Raw genomic sequence first — 20,993 nt, forward strand, 5'->3', positions numbered from 1 at the left:
GGACCACGGTATCCCTGTTCTTAATTGGCCAGCAAACTGGCCTGACCTTAAGCCTATAGAAAATCTATGGGGTATTGTGAAGAGGAAGATGCGATGTGCCAGACCCAACAATGCAGAAGAGCTGAAGGCCACTATCAGAGCAACCTGGGCTCTCATAACACCTGAGCAGTGTCACAGACTGATCGACTCCATGCCACGCCGCATTGCTGCAGTAATTCAGGCAAAAGGAGCCCCAACTAAGTACTGAGTGCTGTACATGCTCATACTTTTCATGTTTCAGACTTTTCAGTTGGCCAACATTTCTAAAAATCCTTTTTTTGTATTGGTCTTAAGTAATATTCTAATTTTCAGAATTTTCATTTAAATGAAATAATAAACATTTGAAATATATCAGTCTGTGTGTAATGAATGAATATAATATCCAAGTTTCACTTTTTGAATGGAATTACTGAAATAAATCAACTTTGATGATATTCTAATTATATGACCAGCACCTGTAGAATAGAGCCGATGAAAAAAGTTCCCCTCTGGACACGCCACTAAGGAGGTGAAGAGACTGTATCTGAGTAACAGGACTGAGTTTTTAGCATAGAATTAGCAAATACATGAGATATAGTGACATGAGTCCACGGTAATAGTACAAGGACACTGAGCCCTTTCTAGTGATTCACCACAAATTTGTATTTTCAAAATAAGCAATTAAGTCTAAGAAATAATTTAGGTAACAGGAATGATCATTGTAACTGGTCATAGTTACAATATCATTAAATTTAAGGAAGACAGAATTGGACAACTTTCTTTTGGTCCCATATCCTTCAGAAAATGCAGATGATGCAACTTTCTCTTAAACACGGGACTTTTCACGGGTTTTTTTTTTTTAGGGGGAGCTGTATTACGGTAACAGGACTGAGTGAAATCCCAGCGTCAGTTATGACGCATTGAGATCAGAACATGTTGGAAAACCTGGAAAAACAACTAAAATGTGTATTTTAACTCCAATATTACAAACATTTTATGACAAATATGTTTAAAGCATAGATGGGATATGGAGTCACTCATAAATTCAAAAAAACTAGATTTCCCAAGTTTTTAAATTATGATATTACATTGTAGAGTGTAGTTTTAGGGACTGGGGACAAGTAACAAATGCTATTTTTCAGTGTTCTAGATCATTTTTATTAATGTTTAAATTGATTTATCTTGCATTCGCAATTCAATTAATGTGCAGGACAATTTGCTTCATAATAAAAACTATTTTAATGTTAATTTATATGCATATTTATCCATTTTATTTCCTGGGGACAGAAATGGCACCTATTCGTTGGAATGACCCATAGCATGACCACTCATGAACAAAGACATCAACAGACACGAGTCAGCGTTTACCCTCAGTCCTAAAACACAACAAAGTCTAATCAGAAGCACAACAGCTTGAACTTCAGGTGCCAGGAGGGAAAACTGCAGGAATAAGATGAAAGATGGACGGTTCAGATTCCAGATGAGATCTTTAAGAAGGCAAAGAAGAGTCTCTTGGAGTCTTCCGAGTTGCTGAGTGTGACTGCAGGATGTTTCTGTTGATTATATTCCAGTCTTTCTCTTTCTTTGAGAAGAGAGACAAAGTCAGTCCAACAGAAACACAACCTGTTGAAAGTCCTTCATGTGAGACAGATAATGGTAATAATAAAAGACTTAACTGCAACAAAAAACATTACATCTGAGGCTTATAACCAGGTTTTTATTTACATTCAGTGCTGTGAATGAGCACAGAAATCTGTTTTAGTGAAAGCTGAAATAAATGTGTTTCTTGGTAAATTAAAATAGATACCCCACTGACTTAACACAAGAATTGTGGGGTAACATGAAACATGTGGAGCTGAGAAACATTGAGTTTGAATGAATTCATCTGAGAAACACTGCAGCTCTGTGCAGGAAGTCTCATGATGATACTGATTTCATTTCCCAGTTTGTTTACTTGGAGAATTTAAAAAACATATGATTTTGTTTCCTCTCTCTCTCGCTCTCTGTGTGCTGATGTGCTGCCACCTGCTGGCTGCTTCCCGTCACTGCAGACACTGCACAGTGTTCACGAGGAGTCATTTAAACATGCCATGTTTGCTCTGCAGCCTGTTTATTCTAGTCTGTTGTTACTTCATCCTTAATTAGAAACATTATTAAGTATAGTTCTCATTATTTAAGTAAGACTGTTAACATGAATTATTAAATATGCCTTCAGTGTTTGGCTTTTTTCTGTCTGATGTTTCTGTTAAAATGTCAGACTCTTTGTGCTGCAGGGAGGAAAAGGAAAGTAGTTCCTGTCTGATGAGGTCATCAGCTGAAGCCCCGCCCTTCAAGTTCGATCTGTCTGTGTTTGTTTATTAATATGACAATTGTGCATTTATTATGGATAGATGTACTTGAGGCACTGATTACTCATGACACAGTTTGTCATTCTTGTGTACAGTCATGTTTAGTATGATCCCTTTCTGTCAGGCACAATGGACTGCCCCCAGACCTCCATCTATAGCACTATTACACTGTTATCTGCTGATCCATGTGACTCAGAGCTCATGTCACATTTTACACACATGTTGCATTTTAGTATTTGATTTAAATATACATAGAGTGTAATCTCTCTATTGTTTTATTATTATGTATTTTTATGTTATTTTATTCGTCCTTTTCTTATCTGTCTTTATTTCTTCTCTTTGTTGCCTTATTTCTTGTTGGATATCAGTTTGTTGTGTTGTGATGTTATTGTTAATTGATATAACCTACGAATCTGAACGTGTTCAAAAAAGTAAAAAAACGAACAAAAAAAAAAACCTTCACTTGCCTAAGCAACAGTGTGAACGAGGACTGACCAATCAAGAGGCAGAGATGTCGAAACTGCTGCAGGACCATGGACAGCACAACAGAATGACTCATCTACAGCTGATCAGATCAGACGCACTTTGGGCGAAAGACAGCCACGAGAGAGGAAGTTTCACTTTGTTCAACTGACCTTTTGTTTTACAGTCTATGTCTTTGAGAAAAAATAAACATGAAGTTTCAGAAAACTCCGCTGGACGACACAGGAGCTCGAGCTTCACTGCTGAGAGAACACAGAGTTACAACAATAAACATCCTGAACTGCATCGGAAACATTTCAAAGCGTTGAACACATTTTCTGAAGACTTGCCCATAAAGATGTGGGCGTGGAGAGGAACGAAAGTGAAGCACAAGAGCTGGAGGAACAGTGTGCATGTTTCCACCCTGTCGATCTGTTGTGTTGTTTCTGAGTTCGATATTAGCGGCAGAGAGATCCGGTCATAAAACTCATCAATAGGGATAAATGATTCGAAGTAGGCCTATTTTTAATCAACGTTTAGAGTCATTAATATTTTATTACACTTAGAAGTAGGTTGCCATTCCTTGAGATGCAGCAAAAATATGTGGTGAGAAGATCAGATTGAATGAATGTATAGCAACACAAATTGCCAATTGATCATTGCGCACATCAAAGTGTCTGGAAAGACCATGAGAGGTGGACGCATAATTCGACAAAAAGATGTATACAGAGCTTTGATTAGTGCAAAATTACGTATTACATAAACATATTTTGGAAACATGTAATTTGTAATATGGTTATAATGTTAGTTTGCTGTCCATTTAGGATGAACTAGATGTCTGACACAAAAAATCTTTTTTAATACTGCTGATTTCTAGAATTTGCTGTGGGGCCACATTGAAATAGTGATGGGATGTGATTGTTTTTACTGAATCAAATCTTCGAATCTCGGTCAATAAAATTAACTGATCTGAGTCCTTTCCTATATTTGAATGAGGCTGGTCATTGCTGCGCTGTAGCTCTGTGTAAAAAGAGCTTGGTTCTGAGGCTTCAGTTGACAAATTATAATACACAAATTCACTTATTGATCATTCTCTATGATCTTTGTATAAAGATCCAAGTGACACAACCTATTCAAACTATTTAAAAACCAAAGAGATGCAGAGATGCACCACAGTAATAAGTTGTAAATAATAATCAATAGCCACTTCTCCGACTAAATCCATTTTCCCAATATTTTCTCCCATTCTAAATTTAGAAATCATAAGTATACAATACAACTAGACCAGCCATATATGAAGTGCTCATTCAAACAGTACTGTCACCATCCCTGAGCAAAATCTAAATAGACATCAGGAATTTGCTGGAAATATACTGACGTAATAAGCTTGAAGCTTGAAGAAACATGCTATTACTAGTTCATAATAAATTAATAACAAACTGGAGAAAGCCATCAAGTTCTTAAAATAACTGGAGCACATCAGGTCCAGATTCTGCAGACCGAGGGAAAAACATGAGCACATCGCGCTCAAACACTTCCATGTTGTTCTCCAGTCAAGAGCTGTGAAACAACAGCACGGCTCTGTTGATAAATAAAAGGTCAAAATTGCATTGCGTTGTCTAGCGGACCCTGCAAAACTCCCATCAAACTGCAAACACACCACAGCACTAACTTGCGGTGTGGCTGTGTTAACGGTGTTTCAATGCTTAATGACCATGTTATAGCTGTTATTTGTGTAAACAATAGCATAAATAAATAATTTGTGGAGAGAAACCATTGACATTTTCTTCCAAATGCTGTTTGATGACTGTGTGAATGTGACGGTCATGTAACGTTATCTGGGAAGCTGTGTTGGCTGTTTACCACTACATTTTTACATCTCACTGGACACTTTGTGCCAAGTTTTACCTCTGATTGTCTAACCTAACTAATCTAACTAACGTAGGGAACGAGCCAATCAGAGGCAGATTTGTTAAAAATAATGCTGTTGAACGTCTATAGCGAATAATAAATCAGGCAGTCACTGTAATCCACACTAAATATCAATTGGTGGCATATACGGAAGGTTATGCTGTGCAAGTTGTGACAGTAGCTGAAGCTCTTCAAGCTGGTCTGTAATGCAAGAGAGGGCTGTGCTGTTGGTGGTAGAGTTTTGGGGACCATTTTGCTGCGAACAGCCTTTCCTTATAGAAAACCCCAAACTAGGAGAATAAGTTGTAGCGGTGCAAGATTGGTATCATGGATGTGTCAAGGTTGTTCATGGTAGAAAGGTTTAGCCCGATCCGAAGATGTTGGGGCGAGATGTTGGATAAAACCGGAGGGCTTAATTTGGCTTGGCACGGCAGGAATAGCGCTGGAAAGCAGGATGAGACGGGTACAACTTGAGGAGCATGTTAGGGTTGCATGGTCGAGAGTGCCCTGATTGAAATGCTGAAGCAAACTATGGCTTTGGAAGCAGTGTGGATGTGGATTTTTGATAAAACCGTGGCTCTGACTTGGGGCCAGATCTAGAATAATGGCCATGTAATCATCTGTTTATGTATTGAGAAAAGAGCACCCAACCTTTTTAGGAGTAAGCTCTCGCTGGTGGATGTTTCAGGTAGAGGTGCCTTTCAAGGAATCTTTTAGTTAGTGGTTGGTGAGGAAAAGGTACGATAAGAAGAGCAAGATCTCTTGCAGTCTGCAATGTGATTGAGTGGACTAGTGGAGCTGAACAAAGGGAGATGAAAGAGTTAGGATAACAGATTAGTCAAAGGCTGAAGGCGGCGTAAATTGATGGTTGCGTGTTGCCTGTTGCCTTGAATGAGTTAAGAGGGAAGGCCGAAATGAAAATATCTTCATGCTGCAAGGGCTGTGGAGGAAAGCTGAGAGCCATTGCTGAAGGCTCTAGCTGATGACTCTGGCATCCCGGTGCCAAAGCCCCTTAATTTTCGACGATCGTTCGCTCAAAAAAACTTTAGTTTGAAACACCTTTGGTTTAAACAGCTGTTTGCTTGAAACGAATGTCAGCTCAATGTTTACTTACATTTCAAGATTGTCTGACAATGTCATAATTGACCACAGAGTCGATCAATTGGTGCTCTAAAAGTTTGGAAGCTAGTTCCAGACAGGACAGGCTGCAACCTTTTGTAAGGGAACTGCTCCTATAAATAGCTATGCAGTCAAAACTGTAATTTCAAGATCACTGTAATCAGTTTAACACACTGTTTGCCTCAGTTACATCTACTTGACTCTAAAATGTACATTGAACTGAATGCAGCACTGTAGAAATGCACTGTTTGCATTTTTCCTGGCCAATTCTGATTTTATAAAGGTCTGACCTGCCGATTCTGATTTTCTTTCTTTGTCAGAACGGGGGTCCTACCCCAGAAGATTTTGAGCATTACTGCATACTGGAGACATTTTCTGCACCAATTTACGGTGGAAATGTCTTTTTTTATATGAAGGGAAATTATATTTAAAATGCATTGTTTTCTTATTGTGCAAATAAACGTTTCTCAAAGCATTTTCATTTGTTAGTTAACATATCTTGGTGAAAACTATTTTTCAGAACATTATTAACAAATGCTTTCAAAAAGTGACAAGACAAAATCAGCAATTTCTAAAAGTGATGGGGACATGTCCCAAATGTCCCCTGGGTAAATGACACCTGTGTCTACCCTGTTGATTTTATAAGGACAACACATGTTTTAAATTTTTGCACAATTTTTCAGTTTTTAAATTTAGTGTTTTAAGTGTCCCAAGCTGATTGATTAGTGCATTGCTACAGCACTGTAGACAATATTTTTTGGAGCTGAGAGATCCAGAGATGAAAGACGGAGAGGCTTCTCTTGTCCTGAAGAACGTCACCATCAACGACACTGGAACATATGAGTGTTGGATTATAACCAACACACGCAAAGAGCACATCAAGCACCTCATCGAGCTGAATGTTACAGACTCAGGTGGGTTTGAAATAGGGCTGGGCAATAAAACAATTACAAATATTGCAATATCATTTTTTCTCAATAACAATATAACAAATAATTCAATTTCAATAAATGTTAGATTAAATTAATTTGAATCACGAACAAATTAGTAGTACATTTTTTTTATTAAGGTATTTTAAAACATTTTACTTTATTTTACTAATGCATATTGCTGAAAAAAGGTTTTATCATTATAATTGTTTTGAATGTTCGCCCTCAGATTTGGCATCCAGTGTTTGTTGTGACCATAAAGAAAAGTTTAAAACCACAATTAACCATCTGGTTTCTTCAACTTTTACACTTTGCACTTTTACAAAAATCTTTAAACTTAAAAGAAATAGTGATTTGACATTTATCCTGATAATTAACGATATTGAATGATATGAAATGTTTTACCGTGATGACATTTTTGGCCATAATGCCCAGCCCTAGTTTAAAAAGTCAAAACTCCTCAGGTGGGTTAGTGTAGTTGAGATTTACCTCAAACCTGATTTCTGCTCTGCAGATCACACAGCTGGAAACAAGGAGGGGGGAAATCAGCGGGACAGAACCAAGGAGGGATTTCTTAGCATCATAGTTGGACTGTCAGTTGTTATTGTGCTTCTATTTCTTCTTCTTGTTTATAGAAAATGTAATGACTCATCTTAGCATGGTTTATGAAAGAAACCTGAACAGTTACTAATTTGTTCAAATGCATTAAGCTACATACCAAAAAGACAAAATGTAACTTGTTCTCTACTTATAGTGCCATCTGGAGCTGCTGGTCTTGCTCAGATACTAATAAAAAAATGAATAAAAGACACGACTCCACATGAATGATCATGTTGCTCTTTAACTACTGGATGTGGAAATAAAAGTAGTTCAACACATCAACTTGAAGTCTAATGATATGCTAATGTTGTGGAATTAAAGGAGAGTGAGACGGTAAACTGGACAGAATCAGCAGCACAGTATAAAACAGTATCGTTTGCATAAAGGTGAATTTAGTATATTTATGGGCACTTTTTTGTTCTGGTAGTCTTTACAGGAAGTGGAGAGAGGTGATATAATTTAAAAAAACACAACCAAGCACTTCAGTTTAGCATTTTAGCTCCAGTTCATAATTTCTGTTCCTGAGTTTAAGTACATTTGTTGCTTTAGACAAATAAATGTAATGCTATGCCATATTATTATTACAGAATACCAATATCAACTAAATACTATAAAACAAGGATTGAACTATAAACACATATATGAAGATCTAATTATTCTGATTCTAATTACCAACCTGAAAAACAACATATATTATTGCATAATTACTTTTATTTGTCTGTTCTCTCTCTGATTAAAATGAAACTGATGATTATGTTGATTATTGAGTAATTGTCTTGTATCAGATGTGTTCAATCTTTGTATTTGTGACTCAGATATCTTTCTGTATGTTTCAGGTTTTTATTCAGTTTCTTACCTTTTGAGACAACTTTTTCACCTTCATAAGCTTAATTATATAAATAAATGTTTTTAATAATTGTCAATAATTTAGAGGAGCTAGATTAATGTTCATCCATTGTAAAGTCTATAAGTTGTTTACCAGAAGCTTGTTGCCACACGTTTATCTCACATAAAAATAAAAAACCTCTGAACCAGCTGCAGAGTGAGCCTGTCATGTGATGTACCAGGCAGGTTTATTAGAAAACACACACTCATTGCTTCATGAAAACATTGTTAATATTTGAATCCTCCAGCTTTTCTGGAAATCAAACCAATTTTGATGCTATTAATGATCAGTTTCTGCAGCAGCCATTCAGTATATTTACCACATTGCAGCAGGTAACCCAGTGTGCCTGTTTGTGATTGGATCTGATGGATATCGCTGTTTCCTGTTCACTCTCCTGCAGTCATTTAAGTCTTTGCCCTCTAGCAGCACCATGGAGCCAAGAGGCAGCCCTCAGCCTAATGAGTGTGAAGTTGCATCATCAGGCCCTGTAAGAAATAAATGAATGTATCTCAAATGTGGCCTGTAACTTTCATCAAAGGACTATACTGTTGGAATGACATGTGCAGAGTCAATAATGGGCACTTTTATAACATGAAATAGAGCAGATCAGTTCCGAATGTTGTGGTTGATATTACTTACATCAGCAGTTGTTTCAGGTATAAATCATGTTTATATAAATCACAGGAGGACGGCTGCTTTACTCCAAAGTGTTTCACTCTATGAAAGGTGGAATTTTTATGAGACCTTTTGGATGTGTAGAAGAACACAGAACATTAATTTACTTTAGATCCTGACCGATCCTGACCATATTTTTTTGTCATACTGCACATTGCTGCAGCTCCTCTTTTCACCCTGTGTGTTGAACGCTTCGTTTTAGCTATGAGGTGATGCATCTTTGTTGGAAGTTGCACATGTATAGTTCCTAGTTAAGGACTACTAGCCAATCAGATGCAGAGAAGGGAAGGTCAGAGAAAACACAGCTTCGATTCAGCTGTAGGTTACATGTTGTCGACCATGGTTTGCAGCATGGACTGGAGCAAGAGTTTCAGACCGGTGAGTTAATGTAGTCTTTAAACCATAAAGATTTATCTGAGCTCTGTCTCTACATCACAGTAACAACTTTATGTCCATTGACTGCTTGGAGGGTAGCTAGTGTCTGGAAGGGAGAGGAGAGGTGTTTGCTGCAGCTCAGTGTTTTTCCACCGGTGTTTTTTCGGGTGTTTCAGACTTGTCACTCGGCGAGCATTATGACACGTATTTTCTTGTGACATCACAAGAAAGTGGAAGTAAAGGCTGGACTACAAACGAGCTGTTTTCAGACAGTTCAGAGCAGAGTTTTGGATTTTTGGATTTCTGTGGGAGATGGGAACTCCCTTTGAGGTGGACTTTGGGCTTTTTCACTTTGCAAATCTATTACATGCACAAAAAAGGTATATAAACTCAATTAAAAGCCAAAAAGCATAATACCACTTCTTTAATGTAGACGGAGATCAACTCTGATACGCAGCTAAAACGCTGGTGTGGACGGAGATCGTATTCGTTTTAATTCTAATCCGTTTGTAAACTAAAACGGATTAGTGTGGAAGGCACACCTGTGCAATACCCCTGCTGTCTGATCAGCATCTTGATACGCTACACCTGTGAGGAGGATGGATTATCTTGGCAAAGGAGAAGTGCTCACTGACACAGATTTAGACAGATTTTAACAATATTTGAGAGAAATAGGCCTTTTACGTACATAGAGAAAGTCTTAAGTTCAGCTCAATCTGATCAATTTAAAAGTTTTCTCATGCAATCTTAAGGCACCCGACAATGGAAAGTTGTGCTATCTGAGTTTTCCGTGATGTGATGTTGAAAGTACTTTACTGTTCATCTCAAATCTGCACCAAGTTTTACATATTGGATAACAGTCTCACCCGGAACACGTTTATGTGCAAATATTCAGTCAAAGTCTACTGGCAACAGGAAGTGTCAAGTTTTACGCTGTGATTTACTTTTCCTGGTTGGCCACACTCAAAATTGTGTCAGAACCATAGTCATGCAGGTTCTAGCTGGATTAACAGTTTGCTATGGTAGTGACTTGTCAGTCATAGATAATCCTGCCCTGAAGCATACTTTATGGTCTATTTTCCTGGGACCATAATTTACTAAATGAACATCATGCTGTTTTGAAGAAGACTTGGTGGAGACCATAAACTCATTAGGAATGTGTTTACTGAGGTAATATATCAGCTGAGAAGTAGGGTCATTTTACTATTATTTCTAATGGAGGCGGATTTCTTTTTGCAACCAGAAGAGTCGCCCCCTGCTGCCCGTTCAATAGAATGCAGGTTTAAGGGACTTCTGCGTTCGCCATGAAACAGGAAGTTGTTGTAACTTCTTTTTACATGCTCAAATCTGTACCAAATTGCGCATATTTGATAAAGGTCATGCCCTGACCACATCTATAGGCCAATGTTTACTAATCCTCATGCCACCTACCAGAAGTGACCTTTCAACGAAGCATCCTGTACCGCACCCTGTTTCAGCTAGATGAAACTGGGTCCAGCTTTTTATCATCCCAAGATACACAAAAAGGCTGCTGGAGCTATGAGCCATTTTGATTTGAAAGTGCAAATTTGGCCTGTTTTTTACTTTTTCCAGTCTGCAATCAGTACTTTAATGCTCCGTATTTGTATAGCGCCTTTCTAGTGTTTGCTACCACTCAAAGCGCTTTTAAACTACCACCACTCACACACATACATACATTAAGTGCTCAAAATGAAACTAACATGCACACATATTCATACACTGGTGGAACAGCCACCAGGGACAATTTGGGGCATTGTTTTTTATGGTGAAAAATTATTATTGTTTACTAGCTTCCCATGGCCATCTCCATCCCCTGCAGATCCAACCCTATTTGTATTGAGAATGATCCTCCACATCGTGGTGTTCTCCCTGTACTTCATCTCTGATGTTCTCATGGTGTCTTTTAAGGGGCTGATGGGAATGTCATTAATTCTGCAGGTATTTGGTCATAAAGCAGCCAAAGGACACTTTAGAATGTGATGATGGTATTAGAAGAAAAGTCAGAACCTCCAAAGTTATTGCAGTTCATCCTGAGGGGAACATTAATGTCTGAACCACATTTCATAAAATGCCATGTAATTTCTTAGAGACAAAGTTGGTTTCCTGTTTGGTACAGCTATTGATGTGTAGGGCATCGCCTTTAAAGTGGGATCACTTTTTTTCTCTGGAGAATGAAGCTGTGAGCCCTCAGAGTGACGTTCAGATGAGATCAAGGTTAAGGTCAAGATGGCACCGCTCAGGGCAGCCATGATATTTTGGTGCACTCTGTTTTGTTTATGTTTGCTAACTTTGCATTCTGCTGTGATACCCGGAGTGCTTACACCAGAGAAGAGCTATTAAACATCAGGGGAACAACACCAGCGGAATCAATTTACAACTTTTCTCATGTCATTCTTAACATTTAGGTCAAAGGTTCACTCTCCACTGTTCATACGGTGAGACGCTGGAGGAGGTCCAGTACGCTGGTGCGACTACGCCAAAAAGGACACCGCAGACCGCTACCGGGAATATTTCTCTCCAACATGCGCTCACTGTGCTGGACGAACTTCAGCTACTGGTGGGGAAAAACAGAGACTTTTATTCATCTTCTGTTCTGTGTTTCAAAGAGATGTGGCTGTGTGGATCAATAATACCAGACTCCGGGCTTCCAGGTCTACAGAGTGGAACAAAAGGTGGTGGTGTCTGTTTTTACATCAACAATGGTTGGTGTACCGACAGTACAGTGATTCAGCAACACTGTTCTCATGACATGGACTTTTTACTGATACACTGTAAAACATTCTACTCTCCCTGTGAGTTTGCCAGCTACTTTCTGCTCGGTGTTTACATTCCTCCGCAGGCCAATTTGCACGACGCACAGCGTACGCTGGCCAAACAGATACTGTGGGTGGAGCAGACATTCCTGGACTCCTTAGTTATTGTTCTTGGTGACTTTAACAAAGGAACCAAAACACCTGGGTTCATATCCCCTGTGAAAGTTACGCGTTGACATAAGTGACATGAGATAACTGATGTACCTAGTTGTTTTAACCCTAACCATGATCTTTTCCTAACCTTAACCACGTAGTTTTTGTGATTAAACCTAACCAAACTGCAACATTTTAAGATTTTAGTAACGCACCGTTTCAAAATGATTAATTATTTTTATGTACGTTGCATATTTATTGTTGCTAACTTTAATCGCAGACATTAGAAAGAGTCCAGCCCCACCCTCCCCCATCATCCTGAGTGACTCCTCAGTCACCACTGTGGACTCCTGCCGCTTCCTGGGCACCATCATCTCCCAGGACCTCAAGTGGGAGCTGAACATCACCTTCATCACCAAGAAGGCCCAGCAGAGGATGTACTTCCTGCGGCAGCTGAAGAAGTTCAGCCTGCCAAAGACAATGATGGTGGAGTCCATCCTCACCTCCTCCATCACCATCTGGTACGCTGCCGCCACCACCAGGGACAAGAGCAGCCTGCAGCGTATTATTCGCTCTGCAGAGAAGGTGACTGGTTGTCATCTTTCATCTCTTCAGGAACTGCACGCCTCCAGGACTCCGAGGCGTGCTGGAAAGATTGTGGCTGATCCCTCCCATCCCGGAACAGACACTGTTTCAGACTCTCCCCTCTGCCGGGAGGCTGCGGTCCATCTGGATCAAAACTTCTCGCCATAAGAACAGTTTCTTTCCAGTAGCAATGGTCTTCCTCAACAAATCCCGTGTCCTCACTAACTGACTCTCATGCCCCTCCCCAAACACACACACACACACACACACACACACACACACACACAGTACAACAACGCTCAACTGTGCTTTATGCTCATGTTGTGAACTTTTGCACACACTTGTCAGCATTGTATTATTGTAAAATTGTAATTGTTGTATACTTTAAAAAAATATTTTTAGATCCTATTTTATATATTTATATTTATGTTCATGTGTACTGTAAGCATCGATCTATACCAAGGCAAATTCCTCGTATGTGGAAATATACCTGCCGATAAATCTGATACTGATTCTAATTTTGAGATCCAGGACAACCAGAGACATCTCAACATGAAGAGTGGGTCTTTTGTCTGTCAGCCCTTTTTGGATCAACCTACATGAATCTGCCGTCCCCCACATGAAATCAATTAAGTTCATCTACATAGTGACACATCAGCATCTACCTACTAACGCTAAAGATCCTCTTAAGGTCATTGTCGCCTTTCTCAAATGGAAAACACATGTCATTTGTATAAATATAACTTTGATGGAACTTGACACGGAGACTGAGATTTGGTCAATTGTGTGAGGTTTATTAAAAACTTTACAGTTAGTAAATAAAAAAGTAAAGACATTGCCATGTTCTAAAACATGTGAAAAAAACTAACACAAATAATAACACATCTCAAACCAGAACCTGAACAACTATCAGCTTTCATTTGGACCAAAAACATCTTTGTCCATTTGTCAAGGAGTCTGTATCATGAATCAAGTTCACCTGAGTCAGTCTTTCTCTGAGTGATCAGGCTTCACTAAACCTGAACCTGAGTTAATCCTGACAACTGCTCTCACATAGCTGCTCACAGTTTAAAGGGGCATTATGTAGTTTTCAGCGGCCACCAGCGGTGTGGTTCTAAGATTGAAACCAAGTGTGTGTGCTCGTACGTGTGCTCGCTTGAACTCATGAGCGAGCATAACCCGAAACACAACCACTTTCATACAGAAATACCACAATAAACGCAGAAACACCTGCATGCCGACTTTAACAGCTGCAGCAGGCAAGTGTGGTTCACGATGCCTCAGCCAGTGCCAAGCTGGGCTCAGACTCCGATGAGCTCAGCAATGAGGAAAAAAATGGCAATGAAGACAATGAAATGGTGGTGAAGAATGAGGTATTCATGTATTACATTAATTTTACTGTAAGATGATATTATGTTGGACTGCTAAACTCAAGGTGCATGATTTTTCATTGTATTCCTCCTGAACGTGACTTGAAATTTACAATGTTAAATTAATTTTGTTGTTGGATGGCTGAATCGCCTTGCACTAAATTGACTTTACTTGAACTGAACAAGCTTTAAGCTTTAATGTATTTTGCAGAGATGTTGGACAGATTACCGGTTAAAACTGACCTATTTTATGTTGCTGAATTATCCCTTCCAGTGCATAATTTGTTTCATGTTAGATTTGTTTATTTTCAAGAGAATAATTTGATTGACAATTTGATTTTTTTTACATTAAATAGTGATGACAAAATTATTTTTAGAATCATCATAAAAAAATTAGTCATTAGATTAATCGACTAATCGAAAAAATATTCGCTAGATTAATTGATTTGAAAAATAATGAATATTTGCAGCCCTACATACAGCAAACATCAGACCAACAACCAGACAGATGCTTTACAAACAAAAAGAATCAAGTACAAGTTATACCAAACGCTCGTGCAGACTACATGACTTTCAGCGTCGGCCAATGGCCACGTCTTGAAGTCGATACACACGACACGAGCTGTCACCCGACGCTGGTCTCCAAACCACGTTTTATCAAGAAAACACACATGAACAACTCACGGCCCAAAAAGGAGAACAACAAACGCATGTGTGAACATTTTCAGCTGAGGTCTGCGGCTTACTTTGGCCTTCAACTCAACAATCAATCATGATTTCAGTTAGGCTAAATGCTAAAGTAGCAGTTTCTGTTACCTTGTCTGTGGTCCGCTGGCAGAACACCGGCTGCTTTCTGTTCAGGTGCCGTCGTTCTGTTGCAGAGGCGACGGACGGTAACATTACAGTGTCGTTGTTTTCTGTAGTTTGAAATAATCCCATACAGCGTCATCATAATCAGTTACTGAGTTGATAAGCAGCTTTGTGGGGCCGCTTATGCCGATTGTAATTGTTAGGGTTAGTGAAGCGAGATAATGAAAAGATGTCCTGGGTATGTTAAGCTCAGAAGTGATGCTCTGTGGTGACAGAGTTATTATCACAGTCATATCCCTCCTTAGCCCGGGAGGGCAGGGTCATCACCATGGAGACTGGCAGGTCATTTCCTGCAGTCAGAGCAGGTTAGAAAGAAAATATAGAGAATTTCTCTGTAAGAGACAATTGTCAATCAATCATCACCAGTAATTGATTGTAAGGTCTGTAAATGAGTCACCTGTGTTACCTGTGGCCCTGCGTCGATATAAAGACACCATGAGGACAGTGGAGATGAAGTACGGACAGAACACCACCAGGTGGTAGATCAGTCTGAACACAAGCTGGAGGGGGGCTGAGGCAGGGGGTGTTGGAGGAGGCGGGGTTGTCGAGGTGGGCAGAGCTGCGGATGTGGGCAGAGCTGAGGTTGTAGGTTTACCTGTAGAGAGAATCCCACCTGGTCAGATAAATCTCTGGATGAAATAAGTCCTGAAATCAAAGGTAACCTCCTCACCTGTGACAGAGATCCAGCTGGATGGAGACTCTCCACGACCGCTGATGTTACACTTGTAGAGGCCTTCATCAGACTTGTTAACATGGTGGATGGTCATGTGACCTGTAGGCTCAGTCCTGATGAGGGAGCCATCTTTATAGAAACCAGCTGGGAGGTTGGAGGGAGGGGTCTTTGTTTTACAGTGCAGAGTGACATCATGTCCCTCCATCACAGGGAGGACAGGACTCTGCAGGATCACTGGTCCACCTCAACACAGAGACAAACTACAGCATTTCATCATTTACACACAGCTTCATCAACACTAACTCCACAGTCTGTGTCTGTGTGTTATGACAATATATATAATTAGTTACATTACTTGCTGTGTCATTGTTCACTCCATTGAATTTACAAATAAAATTCTATTTCGGGATATATGATTTAATCATATTGCACAGTTCTAGTCTGGACTGTGGTGCTTAAATGCGCTTCTGGCTTTAGTTTATTAGTTTAAAGTTCCGGCATGGTACAAATGTAGTGCGATTGATAACAGTGCCGAGCACGGAACTCGGACATAAATGCCACTGCGCCTACATTTGCGTGTTGCGTTTACGTTTTGCCTGTTCTGTTTTTATCCTTATTACTTTTGGATATACCTCAGTTTTGGATTTTGATGACGGCGGCTAACTTTCGCCGACTTGATGGTCTAACGTGAGCTGCAGGTGACTGCAGGGGCGGGGTATAAAAACAGCCCCGTCAAGTCGGACACATTCTACCTGCGTGACTTTACTGTGAGCTGAGATCAATGACTGAAAAATGCCGCGAGATCAGGCAAAAGTGTGGTTTCAGCTTTGTGCAGCCGGAAACAAGCAACTGCAGACCACTGTTAATGTTGGTGTTGTCTTTGCCTTTGCTACAGCTTTGCTAAATAATTATTACTTTAGGGAAATAAATAATCTGAGCAGCAACAAGGATTCTACTGCAGAACTAATAAACATGTACATTACACGAACATTTGAACTTAGTGAAATGAGCGATACTAAAATCTTCACACATAAGGAGGAGGTTGTGGTGAAGGAGGAGGAGGTGTGGACTGAAACTGTCGCTGTCTGCTTTCCTGCTGTCAAACTAATCAATGTGTTAGTTTCAGCTTTAGTTCTCCATCTTTTCTGAGCCTCCAGTCACTCTGACCTGTTCTTGACTCAGTAAACACATCAAAACTAAACATTTTATGAATATTTGGGTAATTTCTTTTCATATGAACTCATTAAGCAAACATGTACTGAAACACATGCACCAATGTGTCCCTTAGCAAGATACTTAATCCCTAGTAGCTCCAGAGGTGGACAAACCTCAGACTCATAGCAATTGTAAATTGCTTTGGATCAAAGTGCCAGCTAAATAAGGTAATGTGAATGTATAGGATTTTAAGGCCTCTTTAGGCTCATCCCTTGGCTACTCTTGATGCTAATTGGTTAGCTTCTTGAGGTATATTTGTTCTTTTTTTCTCTCGAAAGTTAAAGCTTTGACTTCAATTTTAGTAATAGCCAAAGTGAAAAGGTGGATAACAAAGGCTGGCTCATTAGTCCAATTAATACAGACTGATCTTACCAGTGACAGTGATGTTGATGGTGTTACTGGTTGCTCCCTCTCTGGACTCACACCAGTAAACTCCACTGTCCAATGTAGTAACGTAGCTGATGTTACAGGAAGAACCAGCTGATCTTCCCCAGTCAGCATCACACTGAGTCCTGGTTTCTCTGGTCGTGTTCCTCCACAGCGTCCATCCAGCAGAGCTGTCGTCCTCCTCACAGCTCAGAGAGACAGACTTCCACATGAAAAACTGAGAGCTGCTGGGACTCACAGTCAGAGAGGCTGGAAGAAGAGAGAAAGATGAGAAATATTTTGCATTCATCATATTCCTGCTTTCTCACTGTCACTTGTCGCTGTTAATGCGCCCTGTGCGCCTCCTATTTTGGCTGCCTGCTGCTGCTGCTGCTGCGAACGGAGTTAAAAAAAATTCAACTCGTGCCCCATGTCATTCGCGTTTTTTTATTCCACATCTAATGAATGGAGATAGGGGCAGTTGTGCTTACGGAAGTTTACAGCTGCTTGAATTGTCCGGAGACTGCAACAAACTGTCCCTGACTCATCCTAAAATAATGAAACCGACCATCATTATGACGAAGCTCCTGGACCAGCGGTGTCTCTCCTTCCTGAGAGTCTCCTGTGCCCACACGGATCTCAGTTTCCCTGTCTTCTGCGCGTTTGTGCACCTCACACAATCAAAACAGTGCCAGAGCAGGCGCTTTGCGTTGGGCAGATGTTTTTAGCAACAAAGGACACAGACCTGTGAGTTGTGATCAGGTTTCTGCTAATATGAAAGTTGTTAATTTTCTTTTTACTTGTTCTTGTTAATTACTTTTCTAAATTCAACCCAAAAGCCATTTCTGTGCGCCTCGCGTTTTCGAACCTGCAAAGCGCTTCTGTCTTTGTCGTTTCATAGTGTTTGTCATCACCGCCACCTACTGGATTAAACAGTGCAAAATATTTACAGTGTCCACCCAAAGTGATTCCATTCACAACTATAGTCCGTGGACCGGCAGGATAAATTGGCATTATTCACACACCTTATGGTGATATCTGGCTGCTCCAGTGGATCAGATCAGACTGTGGTTGTACTGGGCAGCTTCCAGGGGTGAATGTTGCATTTGTTAAGTGGCTGTTTCCCTCCCCAAACACTGTCCTAAACACTAACCGTTCAATCAGGGAGTGAATAACTTTTCAGCTGTGACAGAAGACAGAAAACAGTTTTCTCACCTTGGTTTGTTGTGCAGCTCAGCAGTGAGGTCAGAACTAAAGAGAAATCACACTCAGGTTGGTTTGAGGTGTTACATGCAACAAGACATCTGGACTTTCTACAACACAACCTGCTTGTAGTGAACAGAAAAACAGCCACATGTTGAAATTAAGGGTTGGGTAATTTTACAATACCAGTACCAGAACCAGTACCCTTTAAGTGATACCAATAACAGTAGATCCTCCTCCTTTAAAGAAGTTACTGAACTACACTAAAGACTTTAAAGAAGCAAACAGAGGAACAGAGAGGGTGCACGTCCAGCCAAACACACACCGACATCTTATATAGAGTAAGCAGCCGAAGTAAAATCAGCTTATTGCTGCTTTGCCACAAAAGCGTTGAATTGATATGAGGAAACACAATGATCGATCGGTGATGAGTGGATTGCAAATAAAAATGTACAGAGTAGTGTTAAATGATATCAGCTGGTGGTGATTAACTTGCAACAGTGACAAACATGTCTGGGGCCACAACCGATGCGGAAGAGCTGTTAAAGATCATGCATGGACTCGGCTCGTGCAGACACATAAGAATAAAAAGAGGCATATTCTTCTCTTTCTTTCAGTGTTGTTGCTTGCTTGTTTGGCTGCAAGCAAAACCATAGTGATTTTAACCCCGGTGTGGTTGCAAAAATCGAATGCAGTACTGGAGATGCTTCAGTACTACTGAATACTGGGCTATTTCGGGCGATCCTTAAGTAGCGATACCCATCCCTATTGATATTAGATAAGGAAATGACAAATTATATTTCCTCAAGGACACATTCAGTGTTTTCTTAGATCAATTTCCCCAAACAGAGCAGTAGTACGTAAAAGCAGAGGAGCTGTTCAAGTGCAGAAACGACGTAACAGTAAAAAGCATCTACTTTGATCGCAACGTGTTTTAAAGCTTGCTGTTTGTTCGGTATTTTACTATTTTTGTCAGTCAAGGTAAATGCACATACATTACACTACAAGCTTTAGTCAAAAAGGTGCTGCCTTCAGACACATCTTACTTAAACTTAATGTTTAACTGATGGACTAAATGACAAATTAATTTGAGTGATAAATGGAATCTTGTTTAATTTCCAATAATATTCTCTTTTGCAGCACTTCAGTACAGTAAATACCTTTTTGTTTAAAACTTTTCTACATATTTTTGTCCTCCTCCTTCTACTTTATGATGTATCAAAAGAATTCAAATAACTACACATTGTTAACAATTGAAACTTGCAGTATTGTATGTGTTACTGTGTCTGCCATATTACCAAATAGTTATCACTGAAATTGTCTCTACAGTTTGTGTTCACGTTATTCACTTCGCTGCTGTTTTCAAAAACACCAGAAATGTTTTATAACTAATCTTTGACACAACGTGGAGACAAACATTCACACATTAAGTAGATTCTTACTTACACAGCAGCCACAGTACAGATGGTGCCTTCATTGTTAATCTTGGTCATCTGAAATCAACACATTAACATTTAACCAGTCACACCAAGTAAAACACACCTCTTGCTTCTTTCTGTAGCGCTTGCATTGTTGTGGTTTTCTCTCATGCAGTTAGCAGGAAATAGGTTTTGTGATATATATATATATGTATGCATGTATGCAAGGCAGGGCAGACAGTCCTGTCTTGACTCAGTTAAAATAGTCTTGATTGTAGTCTGTGGAAAGTGTCCATGTTGTAACGATGATAATAAAGGTAAGGTAAGGTGTGCTTTATTGTCACATACACATACAAGTAGCGAAATTCATTCTCTGCATTTAAACCATCACTCGAGGGAGCAGTGGGCAGCAACTGTGCAGCGCCCGGGGACCAACTCCAGATCTGAGCCTGTGTCACTGGTCACTGGCACTGACTGGAGAACCTAACATGTTTTTGATGGTGGGGAAAACTGGAGCACCTGGAGGAAACCCACGCAGACTTCTTTTTTTTTTGAGGGGACAGCAAATGTACACCGTTCTACTTACTGTAGCAAAGTGTAATTTCTTCATTGTTGTCACTTGAAAATATATAATCAAATATTTACAGAAATGTGAGGGGTGCACTCACTTTTGTGAGCTACTGTAAAGAAGCTCAGCAGTATAAAACTCACTAACTTTTAGTGGTTGGAAAGACTAGAGAGTAGTATTATACAGATCAGTACATTGTAATTGTACATTATACTGACTGTTGCCTGTTTGCTGTTTTTGCCCTGCAGAACAATGAAGGCTGAACTTACAGAAGCAGAGTCCTATGGTCAGGTTTCCTCTAGACAGCATTAAATTTACTAAACCCTCGTTAAAGTTTGTTGCCTGCTGACATTCAAAACAGAGAGAGAGAGGGGAGACTGAAATATGTCAACAACTAGTGGTTAGATTGTCATGAAGTCAGCAGCAGTTAGTAACTAAGTACAAATATTAGCACGGTTAAGCCTACAAGTGTCAC

General features: G+C 39.8%; 1 protein-coding gene across 1 annotated transcript; it reads right to left on the reverse strand.

Moving 5' to 3' along the window:
• Positions 1–15,264: 15,264 nt before the first annotated feature.
• LOC123979938 (low affinity immunoglobulin gamma Fc region receptor II-like) lies at positions 15,265–18,240 on the reverse strand. The gene is made up of 6 exons (XM_046064046.1): positions 18,198–18,240; positions 17,898–17,984; positions 17,336–17,599; positions 15,765–15,991; positions 15,482–15,575; positions 15,265–15,365 (listed from the first exon to the last, which is right to left on the reverse strand). Exons 1-6 carry the CDS (start codon positions 18,238–18,240, stop codon positions 15,265–15,267), a joined length of 816 nt encoding a protein of 271 aa, XP_045920002.1.
• Between the last annotated feature and the right edge of the window lie 2,753 nt (positions 18,241–20,993).

Source organism: Micropterus dolomieu, linkage group LG12 (assembly GCF_021292245.1).
Source record: "Micropterus dolomieu isolate WLL.071019.BEF.003 ecotype Adirondacks linkage group LG12, ASM2129224v1, whole genome shotgun sequence".
NCBI classification, from domain to species: domain Eukaryota; kingdom Metazoa; phylum Chordata; class Actinopteri; order Centrarchiformes; family Centrarchidae; genus Micropterus; species Micropterus dolomieu.